General features: G+C 40.4%; 1 protein-coding gene across 1 annotated transcript in view; it reads left to right on the top strand.

Moving 5' to 3' along the window:
• LOC126234648 (rootletin) overlaps nt 1-27,669 on the top strand; it is a 246,891-nt gene that overhangs the window by 33,601 nt on the left and 185,621 nt on the right. Inside the window, exons 7-9 of the mRNA XM_049943380.1 lie at nt 7,232-7,431; nt 18,734-18,845; nt 27,070-27,306. Coding sequence (XP_049799337.1) covers nt 7,232-7,431; nt 18,734-18,845; nt 27,070-27,306 — 549 coding nt within the window. The remainder of the gene's footprint in view (nt 1-7,231; nt 7,432-18,733; nt 18,846-27,069; nt 27,307-27,669) is intronic.

Raw genomic sequence — 27,669 nt, 5'->3', positions numbered from 1 at the left:
AAATGTACTTCACGGCAATATTATGGAAGGTGAAGTATATGAGCTGGAAGATGTGATACTGCAAGTTGACTGAGCACTGAAAGACATAAGTTCTAGCAAGGCACATGGAGTACACAACATTCCATCAGAATTACTGACATCCTTGGGAGAACATACTATGACAAAACTATTTCACCTGATGTGCAGGTTGTTTGAGACAGGCGAACTACCCTTAGACTTCAAGAATAATTTAATAATTCTGATTCCAAGGGAGGCAGGCACAAACTGGAGTGAATATTGCAGAACCGTTCCTCACAAGCGACTTCTAATAAAGCTGCGGGCCTATGGGGTATCGTCTCAGTTGTGCGACTGGATTCGTGATTTCCTGTCAGGAAGGTCACAGTTCGTAGTAATAGACGGCAAATCATCGAGTAAAACTGAAGTGATATCAGGTGTTCCCCAGGGAAGCGTCCTGAGACCTCTGCTGTTCCTGATCTATATAAATGACCTGGGTGACAATCTGAGCAGTTCTCTTAGGTTGTTCGCAGATGATGCTGTAATTTACTGTCTAGTAAGGTCATCCGAAGACCAGTATCAGTTGCAAAGCGATTTAGAAAAGATTGCTGTATGGTGTGGCAGGTGGCAGTTGACGCTAAATAACGAAAAGTGTGAGGTGATCCACATGAGTTCCAAAAGAAATCCATTGGAATTCGATTACTCGATAAATAGTACAATTCTCAAGGCTGTCAATTCAACTAAGTACCTGGGTGTTAAAATTACGAACAACTTCAGTTGGAAAGACCACATAGATAATATTGTGGGGAAGGTGAGCCAAAGGTTGCGTTTCATTGGCAGGACACTTAGAAGATGCAACAAGTCCACTAAAGAGACAGCTTACACTACACTCGTTCGTCCTCTGTTAGAATATTGCTGCGCGGTGTGGGATCCTTACCAGGTGGGATTGACGGAGGACATCGAAAGGGTGCAAAAAAGAGCAGCTCGTTTTGTATTATCACATAGTAGGGGAGAGAGTGTGGCAGATATGATACGCGAATTGGGATGGAAGTCATTACAGCAAAGACGTTTTTCGGCGCGGCGAGAGCTATTTACGAAATTTCAGTCACCAACTTTCTCTTCCGAATGCAAAAATATTTTGTTGAGCCCAACCTTCATATGTAGGAATGATCATCAAAATAAAATAAGAGAAATCAGAGCTCGAACAGAAAGGTTTAGGTGTTCGTTTTTCCCGCGCGCTGTTCGGGAGTGGAATGGTAGAGAGATAGTATGATTGTGGGTCGACGTACCATCTGCCAAGCACTTAAATGTGAATTGCAGAGTAGTCATGTAGATGTAGATGTAGGTGTAATAAGTCATGATTGCAAAGCAAACCTCGGGAACATCAGATTGGGTCTGGAGAAATGTGGGAGCCTCAGGGAACATCAGATTGTGTCTGGAGAAATGTGGGAGCACACAAGGCTATACTGTCCCTAAAAATTATCTTAGAAAACAGATAGCGTTTAGAGAATCTTTTGATAGTGCTGACTGGAGTACATTCTCCGAAATTCTGTTGGTAGCAGGGATAAAATACAGGCGGCAAAAGGTTATTTTCGACTTGTACAGAAACCAAACCGCATTTATAAGACCTGAAGGATATGAAAGGGAAGCAGTGGATTAGATGGGAGAGACAGATGTGTAACCTATCCCCCATGTTATTCTATCTGTACACTGAGCGAGCTGTAAAGGAGACCAAAGAGAAACTTGGAAAGTTTATTAGTTACCAAAGGAGGGGGGGGGGGGGGGGGAGGGAAGTTCTGAGATTTACCATTGGCACCGTATTTCTGTCAGAAACTCCAGAGGGACCTAGAAGATCAGTTGAACAGAATGTGGAGGAGTGAAGTTGAATCAAGTCAGATGACGCTGAGGGAGTTTGATTAGGAAATGAGATACTAATAGTAGTAGGTGAGTTATGCTATTTGGGCAACAAAATAATAGACAATGGCTAGAAGAGTGAGGATTAAAATGCAATCTCCCAATGGCAACAAAAGTGATTCTGAAAAAGACAAAATTTGTTAACGTCAAATAGAATTTTAAATGTTCAAAAGTTTTCTCTGAATATATTTTCTGGATGTGAGGCCTTATACGGAGGTGAAACATGAACAGTAAACAGATCCAACAAGAAGAGAATAAACACTTATGAAATTAGGTGTTACAGGTGAAAGCTGTACATTAAATGGGTAGATTAATTGTAGTAAGCATGAAGATATGAAGAGGCTTGTACTGGACAGACTAGTTTAGAGAAACAATGGATAGACTAGTTTAGAGAAACAATTGTCTTCATATTGAAACTGCAACAACTTTAATCCAAGTATCATTTGGGAGTTATGTATTGGCACACAAGTGTAAGAGGCAAGTGAAGAGACTTATAGAAGATGTTTGATCAACTTCACACAGTATTCTTACTATGCATTTATGTGGAATAAATCCTTTTTTCACCCTAGCTCCATAGGACAGTACAGAGGAATCTCATATGCAGGTTAACAGAATGAGGTGTGTTCCCAAGTGCAAAGCAGGCAGAGTTGAGCTTTTTGGTTACCTTATCCTTGTGTTTATTATCCTTCTGGATCCCAGGAACTTCGGAATGCAGAACTCTAGCACAGTCATTAGACACATGAAACCTTGTTCAATGTGCCCATTTATCTTTACTTCTGGCACATGTAAGCCATTTTTATTTCTCTGAGGTTGCATAATATGAGTCTTTTGTATCAGAAGGAAAATGTGACTTCTGAAATTTTCCCGGCGTATCAGTTTACAGTTAATCTACCCACTTCATGTACAGCTTTCACCTGTAACACCTAATTTCATAAGTGTTTATTCTCTTCTTGTCAGATCTGTTTACTGTTCATGTTTCACCTCCGTATAAGGCTTCACATCCAGAAAATGTATCAGAAGGAAAATGTTCTTCAGAAACTATAAAATTATAAGGCTACAGAACAGCTGGCCATCTCCTTCCGTCAATGCACAAAAATCTAGCACTGCCAATACACACATACAAAAGTACAAAGCACTATCCTACCAAGATCTTCCACTTCAGGGAGCAAAAAGGGACAGGTCAGGAAAAGCTAGAAAGCAGGTGCATCCCACCTGCCCCCATGGTGAGAGGGTCCCTCTTTATGGGAGAATGAGTGGAGATGAAGAGAGAGGTATCTGAGAGAGTTGAAAGGGGGGGGGGGGGGGGGGGGAAGCTGATCTCAGTTTCTGACTCTAGATAAAGACTGCATCATAGAACTGAAAAACAAAAACTGAATTTGTGTTCAGTTCAACTGAGAATGGTCACTTTAAACATTAATTTTTTAAAACTCAGCTTTTATTTGGCAGTCTTATACTTTAAAAAAGGAAATGTTTTAAGACAAGTCTGTTTGTGCTGTATTCAGCATAAGGGTCTGAAAAGTCGCTTGCAAGGTACATACAGAACAGAACAATTTGATATACAGTTTGACTAAAGTCAGCAAGACTTTCACGGGTTTTATGATGTATGTTCAAACAGTTTTTCTTGTGTGTGTTCATGTCACTAACAGGTTATTGAAAAGTGAGCAGAGTGAAAATACACAAGTTCATTATCTGTCTTCAAACGGAGCTAATTTGTTTGTTTTTTCAAGAGTGGGCCTTTGTACCATTCATGGTCAAAATTCTGTTAATATTTTTGTCACTATGTGCTTCTCTCAGTGCTAATTTTTTGCTTGGATTTAAGAGATTTACTATCATTACTCTGAGGGAGAGAAATTGATAGATGCTGGAAAGGAAATCTAAACTGCAAAAATTGTTGTACACTAAGGCTAGGATATTTTCTTTCTTTTGAACCTTGTCGCTCTAATCACATCTCTGCTATTATTCGCCATTGGTTATCAGTACTCTCTGTACATGCCCATATGAAAAGAAAGAAACATTATCACTGACCTAACTGTGACTGTGCTTGTGTTCTGTCTCTTTACTCGTTTGTTCGTTCGCACAGTGTTTTCTGTAAATCCCGTGGCTTCAGGAATGTGGAACAAGTCAAGCTACAAATTAATAGGCAGCAGATGAAGATCCAGGGTTTAGATGTGAAGGGGATCACAGTTTGTTACATCCCCCCCCCCTCTCCCCCCCCCAAAAAAAAAAAATTATAAAAAATTGCCAGCAGCATCACATTTTATGTGCCACACATCCCTACAATTTTAATACTAGCACGATGACAATAGAAAAGTGAAATATGTTGTGATAATAATAATAATAATAATAACAAATTGTTTAGTTAATATAGACAATGTTTTAGTATAATAACAACTTCATTTTGCATCAGTTCTTAGTACATCACTTTAGCATAACTTCCAAGAAAGTACAGTTCAGATAAATACAGCATTTGAAAACCATTCACCTGAATGCATGTGTCATACAATTGATTTTAGAACCATATAGCAATAAACTCTCAAAACTTTCACATCACCATAATTTACACAATATAAAATTGTAGTGTGTACTGACCATTGTCTGTATTTCACTTAGCACTAAGATTGTTTACACTGGTCTCCAGACTATGACTGTGTAAGCATGTAAATGAGTGGAATGCTGTTTCTTTTTGTCATTTACACCATTGTTTGAGAAGTCAGTCTTCCTATTTGTTCCACCCCATGTCCGGTGTGTGAATATAGACTCTCCCAGCATATACTGTTGATGAAAAGCTCTTGGATTTCCAGCAGGGTGTCAGTGTTGAAATAGCACAACTTTTTGGAGAGTGTCATACTCATTGTCTTCTGGGAAAATGTCAAGGTATTGTGGAAGCTGTAATAATTATACTAACGGTGTGCTCCACCTTGCTACAAGCAGCTGCATGTTTCTGGCTGGTGGGCAGGGAAGGATTGCAGTGGTGTGATAGTGGGTGTGCCATTCACATCTCTCTCGGGATGTTTTGGATACATCTCACAAGCTGGTCAGTGCTGGGCAGCTTTTGTCGCATTGCCACTAACACAGGATTCTGTGCCACATTCAGTTGGTATCCTTCATCCCTGTTGATAAGATTCTTATGAATCCATATTTCAATGCTCCAACAGCCTGTTGCCTGACATAGCAAGTGGTATTCTGAAAGTCAGAGGTGTGGTCTTCCTTGATGCTATGCTATCACTGATTTCTCTGTGGATCCTAATTGTAGTGCCAGATGTGCTCCTCACAGCATTTCGAAATACAGCTCTGTGTTTGCCCAATGTATTGGTGGCAACATTAGCAACTGATGCGGTATATCCCAATACATTCAGTTCTAGTGTGTCTTTTGCCAAGCCAAGACACTCTTTTGTCTTAGGCAGTTTTTATGTTGGATTCTTTCAAGTACCTTTGCAATTTTGGCTGAGAGTGGTCCCAAGTGTGGAAGGAAAAGGAGGATCTGTCTTCTTCCTCATCTTATTGGTTTGCTTCATCTTTTCTCTTCTTGAATGCTCTACCAATCTGTGCTTCACTGTACCCATTTTTGTGGAAAACTTCCTTCAGGTGTTGTTGTTCAGCTAGGAGACTTTCTTTATTGCAGATGATGTGTGCCGTATGTATGTCAAAGAAAGGTGGACAACCATTATCCTCAGTTTCCAATGTGAATGCAATGTTCAATGGATGCTCTCACACCATAAAAACATTGTCATCTTAGTGGAAGAAATGCTTGGGCTTTTGGCAACCAATCTGAGGGACCATCTCCTCAGAATGTTCCGTGTAGACTTTTGCAATCCTAGGAGCCAGCGGGTTTACCAAGGCCACTCCCTTTGTCTGTTTTCTGCAAGAACAGGCCCGCACTGAAAAGTATCCATTGTTAAACATACTTAATTTCTAGAATTCCTTAACATATTTAGATACTTTGTCTGTGTTCAGATTTAATCTATGAAAGTTAACCAATAAATTTGGAAATCTGTCAATCTAAAAATATAAAAAATTTAAGTAAAATGTTTTTTTTTGGGGGGGGGAGGGGGGGGGGCGATCATTGACCTCCCACCTATCTCGAAACCCCCCCCCCCTTATGGGCAGAAAAAGCCATTCTAAAAGTATATTTGCACAACTTATGACTAGTGTTCATTCATTCATTCATTCTAGTAATTGTGGGAATTACTTCTAAACAACTTTATGCATATTTATGTATAATAGGGCAAAGATTGTAGCAATATTAGAAAAGGATAGTTGCCACTCACCATATAGCAGAGATACTGAGTCGGAGATGGGCACAACAACAAGACTGTCAGAAAGAGAGCTTTTGGCCAACAATACCTTCATTAGATCCTTCCCACCAACACTAGCTTTTCTGAACTGTGCAGGTGGGAACCCTCCCTGCAATATATCCTACATTCCCATAACCACCCTGGCCTCAGCCTTCCTTAGTCATTGTCCTTACCCGTCTAGCCCCTTCCCATTCCAGCACTACTCAGTCCTCTCTTCCACCAACACACCCACAGTCTTTTTACTTCTCTCCTTGTCCACTACCACCCCTCCCCCCACTCTGCCCTCCATACAGTTTCCCGATTGCACCCAGCTGCCCTACCCTCTCCACCTCAATCCTGTGTGATCCCACAAGCAGCATTTTACCATCTCCCACTCCCACCCCTACCCTGCTACGCCTCCCCCTCCGCACTCCAGCCTCCTCCTTACTCCCATCACCCACTTGCTTCTCCCATCATGCACTGTTGCTCGCAGTCTGGCCTCAGTAGCCAGAGACTGTGGTCGCACGCGCGCGTGCTTGCGTGTGCGTGTGCGTGTGCGTGTGTGTGTGTGTGTGCGTGTGTGTGTGTGTATTTCTGATGAAGGCCTTATTGGCCAAAAACTCATTTTCTGACTGTCTTTTTGTTTTGCCTATCTGCAACTCTACATCTCTGTTATATGGTGCATAGAAACTATCCTTTTCATAATATTGTTTCATTCTATCCTGGATTTTCCATTGCTATTTAAAAAGTAATTGTAATAAAACTGCTCCTTTTCTACTACTCAGCTACCTACTGTATTTAATATTTAAAATAAAGCATTTATGTAACTTTGCAGAGAGCACAGTCAGCTGTCTCTATACTGGCAGAATCAAGATGTGCTTGTATTAAACATTAGAATTGTGTGGAATTTACATTGCTGAATCCAAATAGACTGATAAATTGTTGGAGGAGTGACTAATGAGGTATTTTTACACTGTTTTTAAAGATCTGGAGATTTTAAATTTCACACACTAAAAAACTCTAAAATGTCCTAAATGCTGATATTCCAGGAAGAACGCTGTGGAGAAGCAGAACAGAATTTGAGCCAAGTGTCCCGTGTGCAAGAAGAACTGGAGTTGTTGCAAGGTGCATTACGAGACATTGCGCACGCTGTGATTCAAGATTCAGAATCACGTGAACGGGAAGTTGACTCTACACCACACACATCACCCCATGTACATCTCTCCCAACAGGGACCACCACCACCTAGGTATGTGCAGCTGTATTCCAGGTCTAGGTGTAATAGTTTGTGATTTGCTAATTTTCGTCTGTGTGATTACAATAACTGTCTTCTTAACTGATGAAAATATGAAAAGGATATATTGCTAGTCACCATATAGCAGAGATGTTGAGTCACAGATAGGCACAACAAAAAGACTGTGAAACAAGTAAGCCGTTAGCCAAAAAGACCTGCATTGGAATTAGACAACTTACACACACACACACACACACACACACACACACACACAAAGTAAATGCAACATACACACATATGGCCACTGCCTGACTGCCAAGGCCAGAACCAAATTTCATTCTCAACTCTTGTACTGCAGGTATTACAAAAAAAAGTGCAATTACTTAATACAGAAATCATATTTGTTATTCCACTTTCAAAGAGATAATTTGAGTTTAAACTTCAATCTATTTTCTTACTAAACACTACATTCCTGCATAACAGGATGTGTAGGTTGGCTAGGTATGATTCTCCACCAAAGGTGGGTGCAGATGTGGCAGAGAAGGCAGCTCGTGAGTACAAGGAACCCTTTGTTGCTGTTTATTTACATTCTTTAGACTTTGATGCTGCAAATGTTGGTGGCGAGCATGGCAAATACATTGACACAGTGTACACCAACCTCTGGCCCACATTTTAGGCTGCAGCATAGACTGTGTGCTACGCTGTGGCTGCTGAGTGTCGATGGAGTCTCTCAATTCCTGATGGTCAGCCCAGCGTGGCTAGTGTCACCGGGAATACTTTTGTCCTGCCCTGCATCTTGCCCCCAGTGACACAGGGCAAAAGAGTCCTCCATTGAAATCTCAGCTGAGCAGGATGGCTGGTCGCCCGACCCCCCGCCCCAGCTGTAGATTCTTGAAGGTGGCAGGCAGATTGCTGAACTGCCCAAGTCCCCGGGTGGTCAGTAGTGGACGGAGGTCAGAGGAGGAGGAGGAGAAGATTAGTGTTAAATGTCCTGCTGACAATGAGGTCGTCAGAGGCAGAGCACAAGCTTGAATTAGGAAAGGATAGGGAAGGAAATCAGCCCTGCCGTTCTGAGCACCAGCATTTGCCTGAAGGGATTTTGGGAAAAATCATGGAAAATCTAAATCAGAATGGCCAAGGAAAATCTAAATCAGAATGGCCAGACATAGGTTTGAACTATCTTCCTTCTGAATGTGAGTCCAGTGTACTATCCACTGCGCCACCTCGCTCCATGACAGAGGTTCGAGGCCTGGAGATGGTAGTGATGGCAGCATCATTGATATGGTGTTGACCGCAGACATTGGATATCATACCACTGCCCAGCTTTTTGACAGTGACATGCTGGTCCCCTCAGGACTTTAAATGCAGTGGCCCCAGTGCTGACTCTGTAGAAAGGGCTGTGTTTCTGTGTCACACATAAATGTGTGGAACAGGGTCAGTCAACAAGGGCCATCTGTAGACACACACAGTGGGTTGAACTACAGAAGTATCGTGGAGGTTGGCCAATGTCCCAGGCCATTGACACGCAAAGCAGCATTATGGAAGGGGCTTACTCTTCCTGAAGTTGCTGAACAGACAGGGCATTGTTTGGCACCAATCCATTCTCAGGATCCATTAGTTTGTCTAGGGCACAGAGCACAGTTTATTCCATTACACTACCTTCCCTGATTTTTCACCCATGTGCACTCTCGTGTACTAGTAATGGTGGCCATGTAATTAGTCTTGTATAGTGATAAATTTTTTTCGCATCACTGAAAGCAACCCTAGTGGTGCAGGTATATCATCTTGAATCTTGTGTAAACCTTCTAGAAACAGAGCTGGGCGTAGGAGTATCAGTGTTAAATGATTGTATGTATGCAGTCATTAACTGGATGTCTACAATATCCAAATGCTCCCAGAGTATGCCCACACCATGATTAGTGGCGTCAAAAAATGCCCAAATATAGGACATCAGTGTTGCAGCCAAAGAGAGCAGCTGTCCGTTTTAAGACTGGTAAGCTGTGTGGTGTTTAGGTCTACTGTTCCCAGGTTGACTTCTACATCTGTTTGTCTGTTCTTTCTGACACCACACAATCATATAATTGATTCGCCTCATTGCGCAATTAATCCATAACCTTTAGTGCAAATGCACATTTACGTTTGACCTGCAGTGGGGATCAAAAATTAGTGAGCATGGGACAAGATGGATGGGGACTGCGGATAGGTGGTGCTAGTGGGTATGTGAGTCAGCCATGTAGCAGGCTGGGATAGCTCATGCATTTGCAATAAACATTGTGTCCGGGTGGTATAGTAGTTAACACAACCACCTAGTGAGCAGGAGATTCCGGTTTCGAGTCCCAGTCTGGCTCGCATTTTCACTCGTCACTGCTGATTCCACATAGAGTCCCAATGCACCTTTAGTTCCTTTCCTTTCCCTTCCCTCCCCTCCCCTCCCCTCCCCTCCCCTCCCCTTTCCCTTCAGTTTACATAGTTCCAACCCTTTTTTGTCCAACGCATGAGACTCCACAGATTGGCACAGCTGACTCTATAATTGTATAGGAACTGACAGTAGCTAATGGTATTCTCGCTGTGTATCGCTGAAATTTTGTCTTGTTTATCAACACAAGTTTTAGTCTTCTAACTGCTGAATTTCATTTTCCTTAGCACAAGCATTACAATCCAACCTCAGAGTCCACTGATGATAAGATAGTATTACATCTGGTTGCTGTGTGAAGAATGTGCCACTTGTTAGTGGACATATGTTGAGAGCCTTCTGTCACTCCACAGCCACATGGCAGACTTATTATGACGAAGCATCCTGTGTCCCTTTTCCCATTTGTCCCAAACTCAACACCTGGTGCAGGAGCTGCTCCCTCTTGCTCTTGGGTAGTAGTGGTGCCGCTAAATCTTCTTATCAGTTTATTATTCCTGTTGATGGCCTAAGAGCATAGCAGTGTGATGGAATGACTATAGGAATGTCTTATTTTTCTTGCCTGATTTTACCCTTCTTTTCCCTTTCCCCAGACAGCCCCTTCTCCTCTTATGAAGGTATTGGTGGAAATGGGGCAGCGACACTGGGGTTCCTTTAAATTGGGGCACGTGACTTACATGCACTGCTGATGTGTGGGTTGATAGTTGCAGTTTAACATTAAAAGAGGATGTAATTTCTATTACTTGAGAGAGCCCTTCGTAATGCACACCAAATTTGTTAGTCTCTCTCTTTGGTGCATAGGGTTTGGTTGGCATCACTCATTGTCCAACATGATACTTTGGTAAGGTTTACTTTTTGTATTGGTACTTTCCTGTCTTTCCCGGGCTGTAGTGTTCACCTTTTTAACTTCGTGCCAGATCTTTTTCAATAATTTCAAGAAATTTTGAGCCACTGATAAATCCTACACAGCTGAAAAAGAGATAGCATCTTCTGACCAAAAACGGCCTCATATGGGCATAAGCCTGTACTCTCTGTTTTGAATGTGTTCATTTGCTTGCGGGTGTAATGCACTGATGCTGAATTTCTTAATGTTTAATAACTGGCACAACCACTTCATTAAATTAGACATAAAAGTCATTCCTTGGTCCGTTATCACTGTCTCAAGTGTTCCAAACTTTAGTATCCATTTGTTAACCATCGCTTGCACCACCTTCTGGATAGTTATCGCCATCGTGGACATGAAAAGCATACGATAGTTTCCACTGATGTTTGAACAAATTGTCCAAGTATATCCATGCCAATCATCTGAAATGGTTTATCAACCTCTAGTAACTTTTGCAATGTAATCTTTCGGTGAACGAGTTTCGCTCTTTGTGTGCTTGGCACATGATTTTTGACGTAATGGTTTAAATCTTGATTTTCTGCTATCCACCAGTAACTGTGTGCTGCTCTGTGTTCTGTGGCTCGACAGCCACTGTGTCCAGCTAAAATTGAATTGTGTGCATCCCTCTACACTTTGTTTCATTATTCTGGTGATACTTCTATGTGTAACCCCCCTCTGTCTCCCTGTACAGTGCTCTGTCTTCCATGCTAAATTGTGGCTGTTTTGCAAATCACTGACAGTCTGAGTGCCTCTCATCATTCGTCTGTGTCTATACTGGCGCATTCCATAGCGTATATTTTGTAATTAAGATCAACTACATTTCTGAGTGATTTACCCGGTCAGTGTACTACTTCAAAATCGAGTTCACCCCATTGTACTGCCCATCTAGTTAAGTGACTTATCAGGTCTTTTGAACTCTAGTAATCATTTCAATGCCACATTACTTTGAAGTGTTGTCCATGCATCTAACAGCAGAAATAAGTTACTCCACACATTAGTGCTAACATTTCCTTCTCAGTAGTTGAAAATTTTTCTCTGCACTAATAAGATGTCTTTGATGCAAATGCTGCTGAGATGTTCTTGTCCATCTAATGCTTGGCTTAAAATGCTAACTACGACAAAATTACTTTCATCACACAACAGTATAAATTGTTTTTGCTGGACTGGAGAAGTGAGAGCTGGACTAGTGGTCAATAAATCTTTCAAATTTACAAATCCTGGTTCACAGTTCAGACACCAGTCAAATTTTACTCCTTTCTTTAATAATTGTGTGAGGGGTTTTTCAATTTCAGTGAATTTTTGAATCAATTTTCTATAGAAATTAGCTAAGCCTAAATATGTCTGTAATTCCTTTTCAGTAGTGAACGGAAGAAGTTGCAGTTCAGCAGGTATGCATCCAGGCCAAATATTTGGCCCAACTAACGGTCTTATGGTGTCACAGAATGGCTCATTTCTGGGCTGAGTGTCAATCATGCTGCACATAAATGATCAAAGACTTCACGTAAACACACTACATGCTCCTGTAAATCCTTGAAGAACATGATGTTGTCTTCTAAATAGATCCTACATTGCTTTGTTTTAATTCCTTGTTATACAAAACCTAATAGGTGCTGGAAGGTTACGGGCACATTTATCATTCCAAATGGCACATGACAATACTTATACAGAGTCGAGAATGCAATTTTCGGATGATCTAAAGGCATTGCTTCTAAGTGATGATTCCCACTTTGTAAGTCCATATTTGCAAAACATTGACACTGGCCTAGATTAGTCTCTGTAATATCAGGCATAGGGCAGGTGTCTGTAACTGTTTTCTGGTTCAACTAACAGTAGCTGCACCAAAGTTGTGTATGTTACTGCCATCTGATGAATTATTTTGCACAATGACAATAGATGTGGACAAGATGCTATTTCTCTCTTCTGTGATCCCTTCTTGCAGTAGAACTCCGTACACCTTTTTATAGACAGGCGATTCATTCCCAGTGGGAATACGATAAGTTAGGAGCATAGCAGGCAGTGGTCCTGGAGGATCAAATAACTCAGTGTGTTCTTTCAATGGTCTCTCTACGTACTCCTTATCCTCTCCCTCTAGATGTGATACTTTCCTCCTCAGTGCAGTTAAAAATGACAGACTTTCCCAGTGCTACATATACTGACATGAAATCCATACTTATCTCATTCTCTTCCATCACTTCTGAGCTGGCTGTCAGAATATCATGTGACAGCTTCACTTCTTCAGAACTAAGGTTATAAATACTGATGACACAACTCTGCTCCCCTCAATTTCCTGCATGTATGACATAGTATATGACAAACTGTGTCACGTAAAACATTCTACATCTACACCTACATAGATACTCCGCAAGCCACCATACAGCATGTGGCGGAGTGTACCCTGTACCACTACTAGTTAGTTCAATTCCTCCACAATTCCATTCACAAATAGAGCAACGGAAAAATGGCTGTCTAAATGCCTCCGTATGAGCCCTAATTTCTTGTATCTTATCTTCTTGGCCCTTACGCCCAATGTATGTTGGTGGCAGTAGAATCATTCGGCAGTCAACTTCAAATGCCAGTTCTCTAAATTTTTTCCATACTGTTCCTCAAAAAGAAGGTCGGCTTCCCTCCAGGTATTTCCTTTGAGTTCTCAAAGCATCTCCATAAGTTTTACGCGTTTTTTGAATCTACCGGTAACAATTCTAGCAGCCCACCATTGAATTGTTTCAATGCCTTCTTTTAATCGAATTAATCCAACCTGGTACTGATCACAAACACTCAACCAGTACCCAAGAACATTTCAAATCAAAACCCTATATGCAGTCTCCTTTATAGATGAGCCACACTTTTTAAAAATTCTCCCAATAAACTGAAGTTGACCATTCACATTCCCCACCACAGTCCTCACACACTCGTTCCATTTCATACTGCTTTGCAATATTATGCCCAGATATTTCAACGATGTGCCTGTGTCAAGCAGGATACTACTGGTGCTGTATCCAAACATTAGGGGTTTGTTTTTCCTACTCATCCACATTAACTTACATTTTTACACATTCATCAGTCCACCTACAAATTTTGTCCAAGTCATCGTGTATCCTCCCACAGCCACTCAACTTCTACACCTCACCCTACACCACAGCGCCATCAGAAAAAACCCACATATTACTGCCCACACTGTCCACCAAATCATTTATGTATATAGAATATGACAGTGGTCCTATCATGCTTCTGTGTGGCATCTGATGATATCCTTGTCTCTGATGAATATTCACCATTGAGGACAACATGTTGGGTTCTATAACTTAAAAAGTCTTTGAGCCACTTACATATCTGTGAACCAGCCTGCAGTTGGTCACCATGTCAAATGCTTTCTGGAAATACAGAAACATGGAATCTGCTTGTTGTCGTTCATCCATAGTTTGCAGTATAACATATGAGAAAAGGACAAGCTGTTTTGCATGAGCCATGCTTTCTAAAACGATGCTGATTCATGGAAATAAGCTTCTTGATCTCAAGAAAATCTATTATATTCAAACTAAGAATATGTTCAAGGATGCTGCAGCAAACTGACGTTTTAGGGATAGTGGTCTATAATTTTGCAGGTCCGTTCTTTTATCCATCTTATACACATGAGTCACTTGCACTTGTTTCCAGTTGCTTAGGACTTTGTGCTGGATGAGGGATTCGGGATAAATGGAAGCTAGGTAAGAGGCCAGTACTGTAGAGTACTTTCTGTTGAACCGAATTGGAATTCCATCCGGTCCTGGTGACTTATCTGCTTTCAAATCCTTCAGTTGTTTCTCTACACCAGGGATGCCTATTACCATGTTGGACTCGCATTCAGGAGGATGACGGTTTGAAAGTGCATCTAGCCATCCAGATTTTAGTTTTCTGTGATTTCTGTGAATTGCTCCAGGCAAATGCTGGGATGGTTCCTGAGAAAGGGCAAGGCTGATTTTCTTCCCCATCCTTAACACAATCAGGCTTGTGCTAAGTCTCTAATGACCTCAGTATTAATGGGACACCCAATCTGCCTTCCTTTTTCTTACTACATTGTCCATATGAGTGTTTGTCCATTGGTCAAATGGTGGAATGGTTGCACATTTCTTGAATGTGCAATTTAAAACTTCAGGTTTTGCATCACTATCGCCAACTGCCACACCGGACTATCACAACAAGAGACTGGATGGAAGCCTGAGAGAGACTTAGTGATTTTACATAGAACCAGAAAATACTCGAGTTCTCTGCCAGATATTATGCTAAGGTAGGACAGTGGTAATTGTTGTATTCTTTGTGCACAGACTTTTTCATTGGCTCACGAATCTCCACTAACCTTTGCTTCTTGGTATTTGTGCATTCTCTTTTAAACTGAGAGTGCAGCAGCCTCTGTTCCCATAACATTTCCAGATTTCATTATTAGACCACAGTGGGTCTTTTCCATCCTTAATCCACTTACTAGGCACATAACTCTCCAGACCACAATTTACAATCTGTTTAAACTTTGTCCATAATTCCGCTACATCCATCGTACTGGAAGTAAGTGATGTCAGTTCATTGTCGAAGTGAGATGTTAGCAACTGCTTATCTACTCTGTCTAGCAGAAACACTCTCCTAGCCTTCTTGATTGATTTATTAAGTTTCTTAACCATAGTTGCTATAATGACATCATGATCACTAATCCCGTTTCTATACTTAGGTTGTCAGTAAGGTCCAGTCTGTTCATAGCTACGAGCTCTAAGATATTTCTGTTGCATGTGAGCTGCCGAACTAGTTGTTTGAGACAGTTTTCAGAAAACATGTTCAAATCACTACTGACCGTAGAATTTCTTTGAATGAGTGTATAATTCTCACAATGGAATCAAGCTGCCACTAAAAACTGCCAACAATTAACTTGGTTTCACTTACACCTGTCATATATGGCCAGATAGTTTCACTGTCACACTCAACTTCGACCTCAATAGAGACAATGTTCTTGTCAACTACAATGGCCTCTAATCTGTCTTTCCGATATATTTTTCACAACTCGCTAAATAACTCAGAGCTTTCCACTTTGGGTTTCAGCCAACTCTCGGTCACAAGAATAATTTGAGTACGAGAACTTTCCTGGAGTGCAGTAAATTTGGGAACTTTGTTATGAATACTTCAACAGTTTACTGATAAAATTTTGACTTTTGACAGACAAAATGTCTGTACTCTTAACATGGTCTCATTTCCCTTGCTGTGTGTCTACTGGTGAATGCTTATCAAAATATCTCAAACTACCACCTGGCCTAAAAAAACCTTATGTGCACTCTGTAAGTACTCTGCTACTCGAGTAGCTGCTTCATTTGCGTAGTGCACACCTAATCTATCAAGAGGAGTCCTATGAATCCCCACCCAATAATGCAGGTCTCGAAATCGCCAGCCAAGACTGTCACAGAGTCAACGAAGCCTTTGTTTGGAAATCTCCACTCAGTTGCAAACCAGAGGACCACGATCTTGTGCCCCATGCAAGAGGCCAGCAGCCTACACCACTTGTACCAGCCACCTGTATGAACTGAGGATGGCCCCAGAACCCATCCGACAGATGTTATTGGTGTAGACAGAGCTACAACTTGCAGGTGACATCACCCTGCACATTCAGTAGGCACAGGCAGGGCCACCTCCATATCTCAGACCAGGCCGCCTGGCATACATACTGAGTGTGCATTGGCTTTCTTTCCAGCCCTGAATGCCATCTGTCTAAGGGGCTCCATGTTATGCCTAACGTTGGAGGTCCTGATAACCAGTAAACCCCTCCCCTGTGTGCCTGCTCAGACCCTGCTGAAGGAGCAGCCACCTGTCCACTCACAGGGTGAATGGAAGAGGCCAATCTCCACATTGACCCTCCATCTTGATTGATGCTAAAGCATTACCACCTGCCACTCACACTGCTATGAGGCTGGATACACCATGTTGTGTGCACTAGAAGGTGCCCCAACAATAGAGCCCATGGGCAAAATGAGCGGCACCTGAGGCATCCCACATGGACCAGATTCTCCGCCACTGCTGCACTGCAATGCAGCAGCCTCAAGACGACTGACCATAGCAAAAAGCACATTCAGTTGTTCGTGAACTGTGGCCAGCTCCTCCTCTGTCTGCACATAGCATTCACACATCGTATCCATCGTAGCAAGTCTAAATAAAGAAGTAAACTATAAAATCAGACAGAATTCTAGGTAAATGATTTGCTACCCTCCTGATGTGTCGCCAATAGATGCTGATGCGTTAATGACCTACATAACTGGCTGTTCAGAAGAAATGAAAACTGTGCCACAGATAAGAAATGTACTACAAGGAAAACACAGGAAAAGATAAACACTTAACTTGCCTCTCTGTAGATGCGTATTAGCCAAGAGCTGGGGCCTGACATTGCGCTTTATATAATTCTTTATTTTCAAGCAGATGTTCACAAAAAGAATTAAGTGGCAGATCAGCTCCTACCCAAATTAACATTCCAGTATCTTTTTGGTATGCTATCCTGCAAGTTGACTGTAAAGGACATTGTATGCAGTTCAGTAGGTTTATCGGACATGCCGGGCCTTCCTTGTGACAGTGATGAATTTCCAGCTGTAAAACCAAGATGAAATGAAGTCATGACTTCATAGTGACAGTCAACAATAGGGAGAACTTCTGTACTCACCTGGATGATACTTCGCCCGACTTGGACTCCTAGCACTGCCGAATTGAGTGGACCTACATGAAATCCACCTATGCTGCTTAACCTCCATCATGGCAGATTTAATTCTACTTCACCAAATAAATTCTTACTTGCCACCACTACTTGAGATCAAGTATCTAATAAGAATTTGCACAACTTTCCTTTCACCTAGCGAATCAGAGGTGACCTGGCTAACTTTTATTGCAAGTGCCGTCTAGGAGACTTACTATTTCCTGCCCCCTTTAACAGTGGGGTAAGAGGTCTCTCCCACGACCATCTTCTTTTGTGTCTGCAAACTCTTGCATGTGCAGTTCCGTTTGGAGTGTCCAAAATGTTTACATGGTTGACATTGCTACTCCCTACAATTGTAATTATTATGACCCTGACAACCACATTTAAAACATATGATATCCATTGTTAAATGTCTTTCTTTCCCCACAGTTTGGTGACCATATCAATTTCAGCTAATGCCACTGCAATGTCTGCTGCTTCATTCAAAGTCTTTGGAAATGGAAAATGAATCATATGTGACATTTCCAATGGTAATTCCAGCAAGAACGCATCAACAGGTCTCTGTTAGGTTTCTCCTGTCCCATTTTTGTGTTGCTAATTGTGTTGTCAGAAAGCCTTCTATACTATCAAGATCTTCTGAATTGTTTCAGATTTATATTTTATCGAGCACAGTCAGAATAAGTTAGAGGAATAGTGCCCATGCTATGGAAATCATAGGAGGTACAATTGTATTTGACAGATGTTAGTCGATAAATCATGGAGTATAAGTAGTCTGGAAAAAGTATTATGAAATATAGAGGTTTGTGATTTTTAAAAGGAGAGGGGGGAGGGGAGGGGTGGGTGTTTAGAATACTGTATGAGATCTGATGACAGGACTTAGTGTATTACCAAAAATATATTCTTACAAAATTGTTTTAATGCATATTATCACTTTGATTTGTATTTTGCCCCTAAAGAAACAGAGGAATTGCATGTAATAAAACAACTGAGTTATACAAAGTGATTTGTTATGATTTTTAAACTTTATTACATACAGCAACAGTATGAATAGAATTAATGTGTATTTTGGAACGAATGTAGAAGGAAACAAAAGTGGATCAGCAGCTTATATTAACATTTTGACAAGAACAAGCCAATTACTGTTTGACACTAAACGATATTGTGCCTAGGACAATCCAGAAAATAAAATATGTGAAATTCAGCTGAATAATATGAAAGGAAGAGGGTATGAGGGAAAGCTTGCTATATCATTAACTTAAATATTATACATGTGAACCAATCTGTAGATAAATCATAGGATGTAGTTTATTGTTCGATTTTATATTTTACACAGGTCACCAAAGCGCTCCATGCGCACGCCAACATCTCAGGCATTTGCTGAGAGCACAATTTCTGCAGTTCAAGCAGCTCTGCACAAATACCAGCTACAGATTCATGAACTACAGGTAAATGTTGTCATATAGTCACGCACTGGTGATGACAGCTTCTTTTAATCTTCTTTGTCACATCATATAATGTTCCTTCTCTTAGAGTATTCTAGCCAAGGGGTGTGTACTGTGCATAAACTTACGATGTTATGTCTCCATCTATATTCTGTAAACCACTATACGGTTTGTGACAGAAAATTCATATTGTATCAGATTTATTGCCTCCTTTCCTATTCTGTTTGCAGATTGTACGAGGCAAGACTCATTGTCATTACTTCTTGCATAGTTTTATTGTTGTGGTTATTGTGCAAGATATATATAGGAAATAATATTTGAGGGCTTGTTTTGATGTGTGGACTCTCGGTATTTTGTGAGTGAGGCTACACATGACACACAACACTTTTCTGCAATGTTTTCCACTGCAATTTTCGTAACCACTTGTACGACACTTTCACTCTGAGTAAAGGAAACTGAAACAGAGCATGCAGCTCTTCCAGGCATCTTCTCTTTCTGCTCTGTTAATTCAACTTAAGTAAGAGTCGCAGACTATCAAACACACCTCAAGAATGGTTTAAGCAAGCATTTTGGAATATTTAACTTTTGTATATGAGCTATGCTTGTTAAGGATTCTTGTAATAAATGTGAATAACCTTTTAAAAAGGAACCAATCCAAAATGTGCCATAAACAATTCCTGGAAACTACAGGAAACATAAATTTGAATAGCAGGACAGGGATCTGACCTGGCATCCTCCTATATGCAAATCAGCTGCCTAAACCACTGTGCCACCACAATCTGCTAAATTAGATAGAAGGTATCTTGTAAGACTTGTACATATCAGCACCATTAGCAAGTGCTCACAAGCAGTTAGGTGTAAGAAATTTACAGCTTTGGCCAACAGCCATATTCAAAACAAAAAGAAAAGATATATAGGTTTTTTTTGTCAAACTAGTACTTGATAGTGTCATCAGCAAGTAAGTACATGCTAATTAGTGTGGTATGAACTAGTCCTATTTGATACCTCATACATATTCCTTTTCTTTTGATTCTGAAGGTAGTTGTCAGCCAAAATCCACAAAGAGTTTGGTTTTGCCAGAATGAAACTAACATGGTGCAGTGGAATGTGGCTGTTTTCAATCTTCATGGCACATTAAAATTGTGCACCCGACTAGAATGTGAAACCAGAATACTGTCTTTCGTGGGCAATGTAGTGGAGGCCCACTATGGATGTATCTCACGTTATTTGATTGGAGGGAGCGAATTGGTCGCCAGTGTAGCATTGCGCCATCAGCACTGACACCAAAGTATAAGCACTGGCAGTACACCAAGTGGACCTCCACTACCCTGTCCACATGTGGACAGAAATATTGGAAGGTATCAAGGCTGTTACAACTTGTGAAAGGTGTGCTACTCCTGCATGACAGTGCACTCGTTCATGCCACTCTGCTAACTGTGGCTACTTGTTCTCATTTAGAATATGAAATCTTTCCAGATCTGTTTTACTGGCCAGATCTAGCACCCACACAAATTGCTTCCTCCTCCGAAGACTGAAGAAATTATTGCAGGACAACATTTTGTCAGTGGTGACGAGGTGATTTCTGCAGTGGAGAACTTTTTCCAGAGACGAAACTTATGACTCGTACAATTATGGCATACAATAGGCTGTACATAGTTGGAAAAAATATGTAAACTTGAAATGGTCTTGTGCAGAGGACTAATAAATGTGCAAAAATTCAAAGTTCTAGCCTTTTATTTTCGTACATTATGAAAATGTTGAGGAATGTTTGGGTGACAGAATACTTACAAACCAGTTACAATATAGGCACTGTGAAATAAAAGCAGAGAGAGAGAGACTAATAAAATATTGTGGCCATACTGCTTGCAATAATTTATTGTGAGTGTCTGGAGTTACAGTGTTCTATGTGACTGGAAAAAGGCACAAGTCATTTCAACCTAAAAAAGGGTTGCTAGACTGTGATGTACATAGCTATAGATGTGTCTCACTCATATTAATAGGCTGTAGAATTATAAAAAATACTTTGTGCTCACATGTATTGACTTTTCTAGAGACTGAGCAACTCTGAAGGAACTAACAATTGTTCCAAAAGGATCAGTCATGTGAAAGTGTTCTCTGTTCATTCACATTACCCAAATAGAAGATTGCATGTTGATGTGGGCATTCTCAAGATAGTGTTATGGGATCACTATTGTACACAATATGTATTTAAATGACTTGGCATATTATGTCTATGGGTCTCTGTGGTTGTTTACTGATGACACAGTTACAGAGAGGGAGATGACATCCATTGGAGAGTACTTCAAAATGCAGAGTGTCTTGAAGGTGATCTGCACCTAGTGCAAAGATTATCATCTGCAATTCAGCAATGTAATGTAATGGTTATAAATAGATGATAAGACCTGATATTATTTGGCCATCAGTCACCAGAATTAGTCATAACCACCAAGTATCTAGGAAGTATCTATCAAGTGGACTCTGCTAAATTCTTGGTTGTGTAAGTTGATAGCAAATTAAATTGGTTCTGCCGTATCTTAGATCTGGCAAAAAGACTTCATTCTGCAACTTTTTCCTTCCAAATAATTGCATCATCTGCACACATAGATGCCATCAGAGCTGCTTCCTGTGGATTTTTCAATGCACTGTTATCTTACAGCGTCATCTTTTGAGGTAATCAGCGTGTGATGAAAAAGTTTTTCATCAATCAGAAGAGAGGTAAACACATCACGAGTGGTGTCACAGAGTGATGTACTTCGGGCAAGTGAGAGACTGTTTGTTTACTCTTAGGACAGTGTATCTTTGACAATTTGTATTGTATGTTCTGTGACTATGGAATAAAGTGTTGTTGGACTGCTAATTGCTGCTCTACTGTGATTCACGATGTAACAAGTGGTATTCATCCAAGACACTCTTGCAGGAATCTGTTCTGAAAACTACAGGTTTTTACAATGATGTCTTGGTATATATTCTCCCTTGTGTGTTCTGTTAATAAAATTTGCTCCCTTTCCAAAACCAGTAGTGCATATCATGGCTACAATATGAGTGAGGTCCAAAACAGGAGTTAAATAGTAACCAGATGACCTTCGTCCTTGTACAGAAAGGATAAATTATTCAGGCCTGAAAGTTTTCAGCACTCTGCGTACAGACATAAAAAGTCTATCTCTTGAAACGTCTAAATTGAAAAGGAAAGTGAAAGAATATCTGTTGTGAGACTCATTCTACTCAGTGAATTTTTCATAAATTGGTGTGCATGTGTGTAGTTTTATTGTATAACTTAGTTGTCCCATTTAATGCAAGCATACTTGTAAATATGATTTTTTATCATAAATGGAATCATATTGACGTTTAACTACAAGGATATTACTTAAGTGAATGTCTCATAATGTGTACATAAATGTTATTTGTGATATCTTGTTGTATTGTGTGTATCATTTTTTTTCATGTATTATGATGTAACATTAGGTGGTATGCATACTATAATGAATCCACCGTATTGTGAATGTTTCTATGGTATTTATTCCTCTAATGAGAGTGTTTAGAATAGCCCGTTTAAACAGTCCAGTAGTTGATCTGTAACTTGTGCATCTTGCTAGGTTTCTTGCTTATCTTACTTTTTCTCACATTCGCTGAGCAATACTAATGCTGCAGGGATCCTGCTATTCAGTACCCTTGAACCGTGACATAGCTTCTCCCCCATGGTCTTCGATCCATCACGTCAAAGACGCTGAAAGAGACTTTCCTTATTCCAAGGGAAAAACACACTCTAAGAAGTTGAACTCAGTGTATTACCTGTAATGTACAATTCTAACTTCTCTTAATGAATTGACTATACATGCATTACATTCCAGCTAGATGATGTCATGTGACCGTTTCACACAAGACTCAGTACCAGAGTACCGTAAAATCTGAACAGCAATGCTGTAATGGTTTCTTTTCTGATATGGAGGTCACGTGCGCTTCATGCCTTTCCCTCGTGGTACCACAGAGCAAATGACATCATCCAGCAGGTAGAAGCGCCAGTCTGCAGCCTGCATTGCCAATAGCACACAATCATTACAATTTCAATCTGCACAAACCATCAAAAAAGTCCCAAAAGTGGGGGACTTCCTACTTACTACCTACCTTTACCCATGAATATTTTTCGTCGGCCAGTGGATATCAAGGATGTGGAATGTCTCCTATGAATGACATGTTACACCTCAGTTGTATTCTACTGTATCCATTATTATAAAATTTATAAGAAGTTAATGGGTGTAAATATTGTAAAAATGCAGACTCATTCCATATCCTAGAAACTTTAATGCCATTGGCATCAATGGAACAAACAATAAAAAAAATAAGCTACTAGAAGCAGGAATAAATGGCCAGATAAATTTAAGGCAGAATGACAACATAAATGTAGCCATGGGGCAATCAGGCGCCACACTCAGGTTTATTGGAAGAATCCTAATGGAATTCTTTGTGAGTCTTGGCCAACAGCTATCTTAAGAAAAATATGAAACATGTAGATATAAGGTATCGTGTCAGGTTAGTACATACCAGTACCATTGGCAAGTGCTTACTTGCTAGGGATACTGACATGTTCTGGTTTGTCTACAGTATATCTGTTCCTTTTCTGTGGCTATTGGCTAGACCAATAAAGTGTTTAAGTGTAACTACATGTTAGCATTTGCTAAAGGTACTGGTATGTACTAGTCTTGTCAAGATACTTTGTATGTACAGGGTGACAGTTATTGAACTGTATGAAATAAACCTGTCATTACTCCTGAATGGTTTGCATTAGGATGTTTAAACTGCACGATTGGCCCCGGGACATGATGGAAATTAGTATGAGCATGATGATTTGGTTTAGCGACAAAGCCCACTTTTATTTGGATGGGTTTGTCAAAAAGCAAAATTGGCACATTTGGGGGACTGAGAATCCACATGTCACCATCGAGAAGTCTCTTCATCCTCAACAGGTGATTGTGTGGTGTGGAATGTCCAGTCATGGAATAATTGGTGCGATATTCCTTGACTCCGCAGTGACTACCAAATGGTATGTAAAGGTTTTGGAAGAGGGTTTCATCCATTTTATCCAAAGTGACCTTAATTTCGAGAAGACATGGTTCATGCAAGACAGAGCTCGACCCCATCGAAGCAGGAGAGTGTTTGATGTCGTGGAGGAGCACCTCAGGGACTGCATTCTGGCCCCGGGGCACCCAAAGACCACTGGCATGGGCCTCATTGGGCACCATATTCTCTGGTTCTGAACACATGCAACTCCTTTTTTGTGGAGCTATGGTAAAGGCAAGGTGTACAACAATAACCCCAAAATCATTGCTGAGCTTAAAACAGCCACTTTGTAGGTCATTGACAGCAGTGATGTTCCAACACTTCAGCAGGTCATGCAGAATTTCGCTATTTGTCTGCACCACATCATCGCCAATGATGGAAGGCATATCAAAGGTGTTATAACCTAAATCCGAATACCTGTAGTGACATTTACATGTTGAATAAAGTCTGTGCAAGCCGTAGTTTGTAACTAATTTATGTTTTTTCGTGTAGTTCAATACTTATCACCTCGTATTTTTACTGAGCAAGGTGGTAAATACTGCCAACTTGCATTTAGGAGGACAACAGTTCAGATTTCTGTCCAGCCACTCAAAAGTTATATTTTCTGTGCTTTGCCTAATTGTCAAAGGCAAATTATGGTTTGTTTCCTTTGAAAAGAACAGAGCCAGTTACCTTCACTATCCTTTCTCAGTCTGCACTACAGCTCTTTCACTAATGATCTCATTGTCAAGAGGACAGTAAATCCTAACTTTCCTTTCTCACTTCCATCCTTCCATATCTGTTTCTTTTGTTTTCTACATCTGCATGGCTACTTTGCAATTCAGGTAGATGCTTCATCAAACCACATTCGCACTATTTCTCTCCCATTCCACTCTCAAATAGCACATGGAAAAAAGAACACACAAATCTTTCCATGCAGGCTCTAATTTCTCTTATTTTATTACAATGATAATTTCTCCGTATGTAGATTTCTCCCTATGTAGATGGACGTCAACAAATATTTTTACATTCAGAAGAGAAAGTTGATGATTGAAATTTCATAAAAGATCTCCTCACAATGAGAAATGTGATTGAAATTTCATAAAAAGATCTCCCCATAATGAAAAAGCCTTTGTTTTGATGATTGCCATCCCAATCGGCACATCATATCCATGAAACTGTCCCCTATTTCGTGATAGTATATAGCGATCTGCCCTTCTTCGAACTTTTTCCATGACCTCTATCAATCCTAACTGGTAAGGATTCCATAATGCGCGGTAATACTCTCGAAGAGGTCGGACAAGCATAGTTTAGGTAGTCTCTTTAGTAGATCTGTTGCACCTTCCAAGTGTTCTGCCAATAAAATGTAGCTTTTGTTTGCTTTCCCTACAACATTATCTACATGATCATTCCAGTTTAAGTGGCTTGTAACTGTAGTTCCTTTAGTTGTATTTACAACCTTTAAATTTGTGCAGTTTATCATGTAACCTAAATTTAATCAATTCCATTTAGTATTCCTGTGGATGACCTCACAGTTTTTATTGTTTAGAATCAATTGCCACTCTTCACACCCTGAAGATATCTTATCTAAATCATGTTGCAATTTGAATTTAGTTCTGAAGATGGCTGTTAACTGAAATCGATAAAGTTTTTAAGTGTTATTAATAAATTCCAGTCCAGACTAAACTGTTACATAAATGCTCCTATGATGTGGTCCTCTCCATAAATTTGTGTTTCGTGAAAACTTTGCAACATTATATTTTCTATACAGGTTGAGTCAAAAAGGACTTTACAACTTTGGAATGATATTGAAATTTATTGAGATGACTTACAGAACCAGCAGATATGTCATTTTGTAGCCAACAGCCACAACTTTCACATAAAGGTGTCAAGTGTCTTTTTGGTGTGATGTTGCTACCATTTGTGATGTGGCCAACATTCCACCGTTAATCAATTTCTTCCCACACTCATTGCAGCAAATCGGATGTAACTTGTGCATTGGCTGAGTATATTCAATTTTTCAGGTCAGCTAAATTGCCTGGTAGGGGAGGAACGTACACACGGTCTGTAATGAAACATCAGAGAAAGAAATCCAATGGTGTCAAGTTTGGAGAGCGAGATGACCAAGCGATTGGCCCTTCACAGGCAATCCACCAACCTGGAAAGTGATTATCGAGGAAACCTCAAACTTCCATGAGGAAATGAGGTGGTACACTGTCTTGCTGGTAATAAAAAGTTTTCAAGCAGTTCCAGATACACAGTACCAGTGACAGTTTCCTCCATGATGAAAAAAGGGCCATACTCTTTCCATCTGTAAAGTCACAAAACAGATTATCTCTGGGGCAGTCATAAACGTGTTTCAGGGTTGCATGTGGATCTTAACTTTGGGGCTGTCACAAACGTGTTCCAGAGTTGCATGTCAGTCTTCACTGCCCATGTTCTGCAGTCATGGGCGTTCACCATGCCACTATATGAAATGTTGACTCATCACTGAAAATGGTTGTGTTCAGGAATGTCTCATTGTCCTCTATCCAGTGCAATGTTTCCCCACATAATTCCACATGAGCAACCTTATCTGCATCACTTATGTGCTGTGCCATCGAAAATCTGTATGGTTTCAAGTATAAATGTCTTCACAGTACTCGCCAAACAGTCTTTTGTGGAATACCATCTCACACGATGCATGTCTTGTTGATTTTTATGGCGTGTGGTCAAAGCTCTCTCTATCCTGCACAATTTAATCATCAACAAGCAGGCATCCTGGTTATTTATCACATCGCAATTAACAACCCATCTCAACAAAGTTATTGTACCAAGAGTAAATTGTAGGTCTACTTGGAGGTTCTTTGGCATACTGAGTGCAAAATTTATACCGAACAGGTGTTGCAGATTTTGTTTCATGAAACCAAACACACAGTGAGCATGCCTCACACCAGTGAAATTAGCCACTCCTGGTGTCAAAATGTGGTACTGATTCACTGTGTGAATCAAACTTGAGGTTGTTTGCTACAAAATAACATATCTACTGATTCTGTATGTTATCTCAATAAATTTCCTTATCATTCCAAATATGTAAAGTCCTTTTGGCTCACCCAGTATTATTTGTCTGATAGCTGAATTTATATAGAGCTAAATGTTCCCAGGCAAATAAAGCTTTTCTCTAAAGATTCTCTTGTGTTTCCTGATAACACAGGTGAAGCTGCAGACAAGCAGAGAGCAGCTTATGACATGCAGAAAGCAGTGTGAAGCAGCTGAAGAAGCCCAGAATGTCCTGAATAGCCGTGTTTCGGAATTAACAGTGCAGTGGGACACTTGCCGAGCCCATGGAGCACAGCTACAGCAGGACAAGGACAGCCTTCAGCGTGCACTTGACGGTGTGCGAGCAGACAAGGCTGCTCTGGAAAGGGCTCGTCAGGATTTAACTGCTGCTGTGAGTGAACTTTAGTTTTTAATATTTTGTACTATAAGGAGAAACAAAACTGGCATTCTGCGTGTCAGTGTGTGGAATGTCAGATCCCTTAATTGGGCAGGTAGGTTAGAAAATTTAAAAATGAAAATGGATAGGTTAAAGTTAGATATAGTGGGAATTAGTGAAATTCGGTGGCAGGAGAAAAGGACTTCTGGTGAGGTGAATACTGGATTATAAATACAAAATTAAATAAGGGTAATGGAGGAGTAGGTTTAATAATGAATTAAAAAATTGGAACGCAGATAAGCTACTATGAACAGCATAGTGAACGCATTATGGTAGCCAAGATGGACATGAAGCCCACATTCACCTCAGCAGTACAAA

This window comes from Schistocerca nitens, chromosome 2, assembly GCF_023898315.1.
Source record: "Schistocerca nitens isolate TAMUIC-IGC-003100 chromosome 2, iqSchNite1.1, whole genome shotgun sequence".
Lineage (NCBI taxonomy): Eukaryota > Metazoa > Arthropoda > Insecta > Orthoptera > Acrididae > Schistocerca > Schistocerca nitens.
Note: the sequence above shows the minus strand (reverse complement) of the source record. Positions and strands in the feature narration are given on the sequence as shown.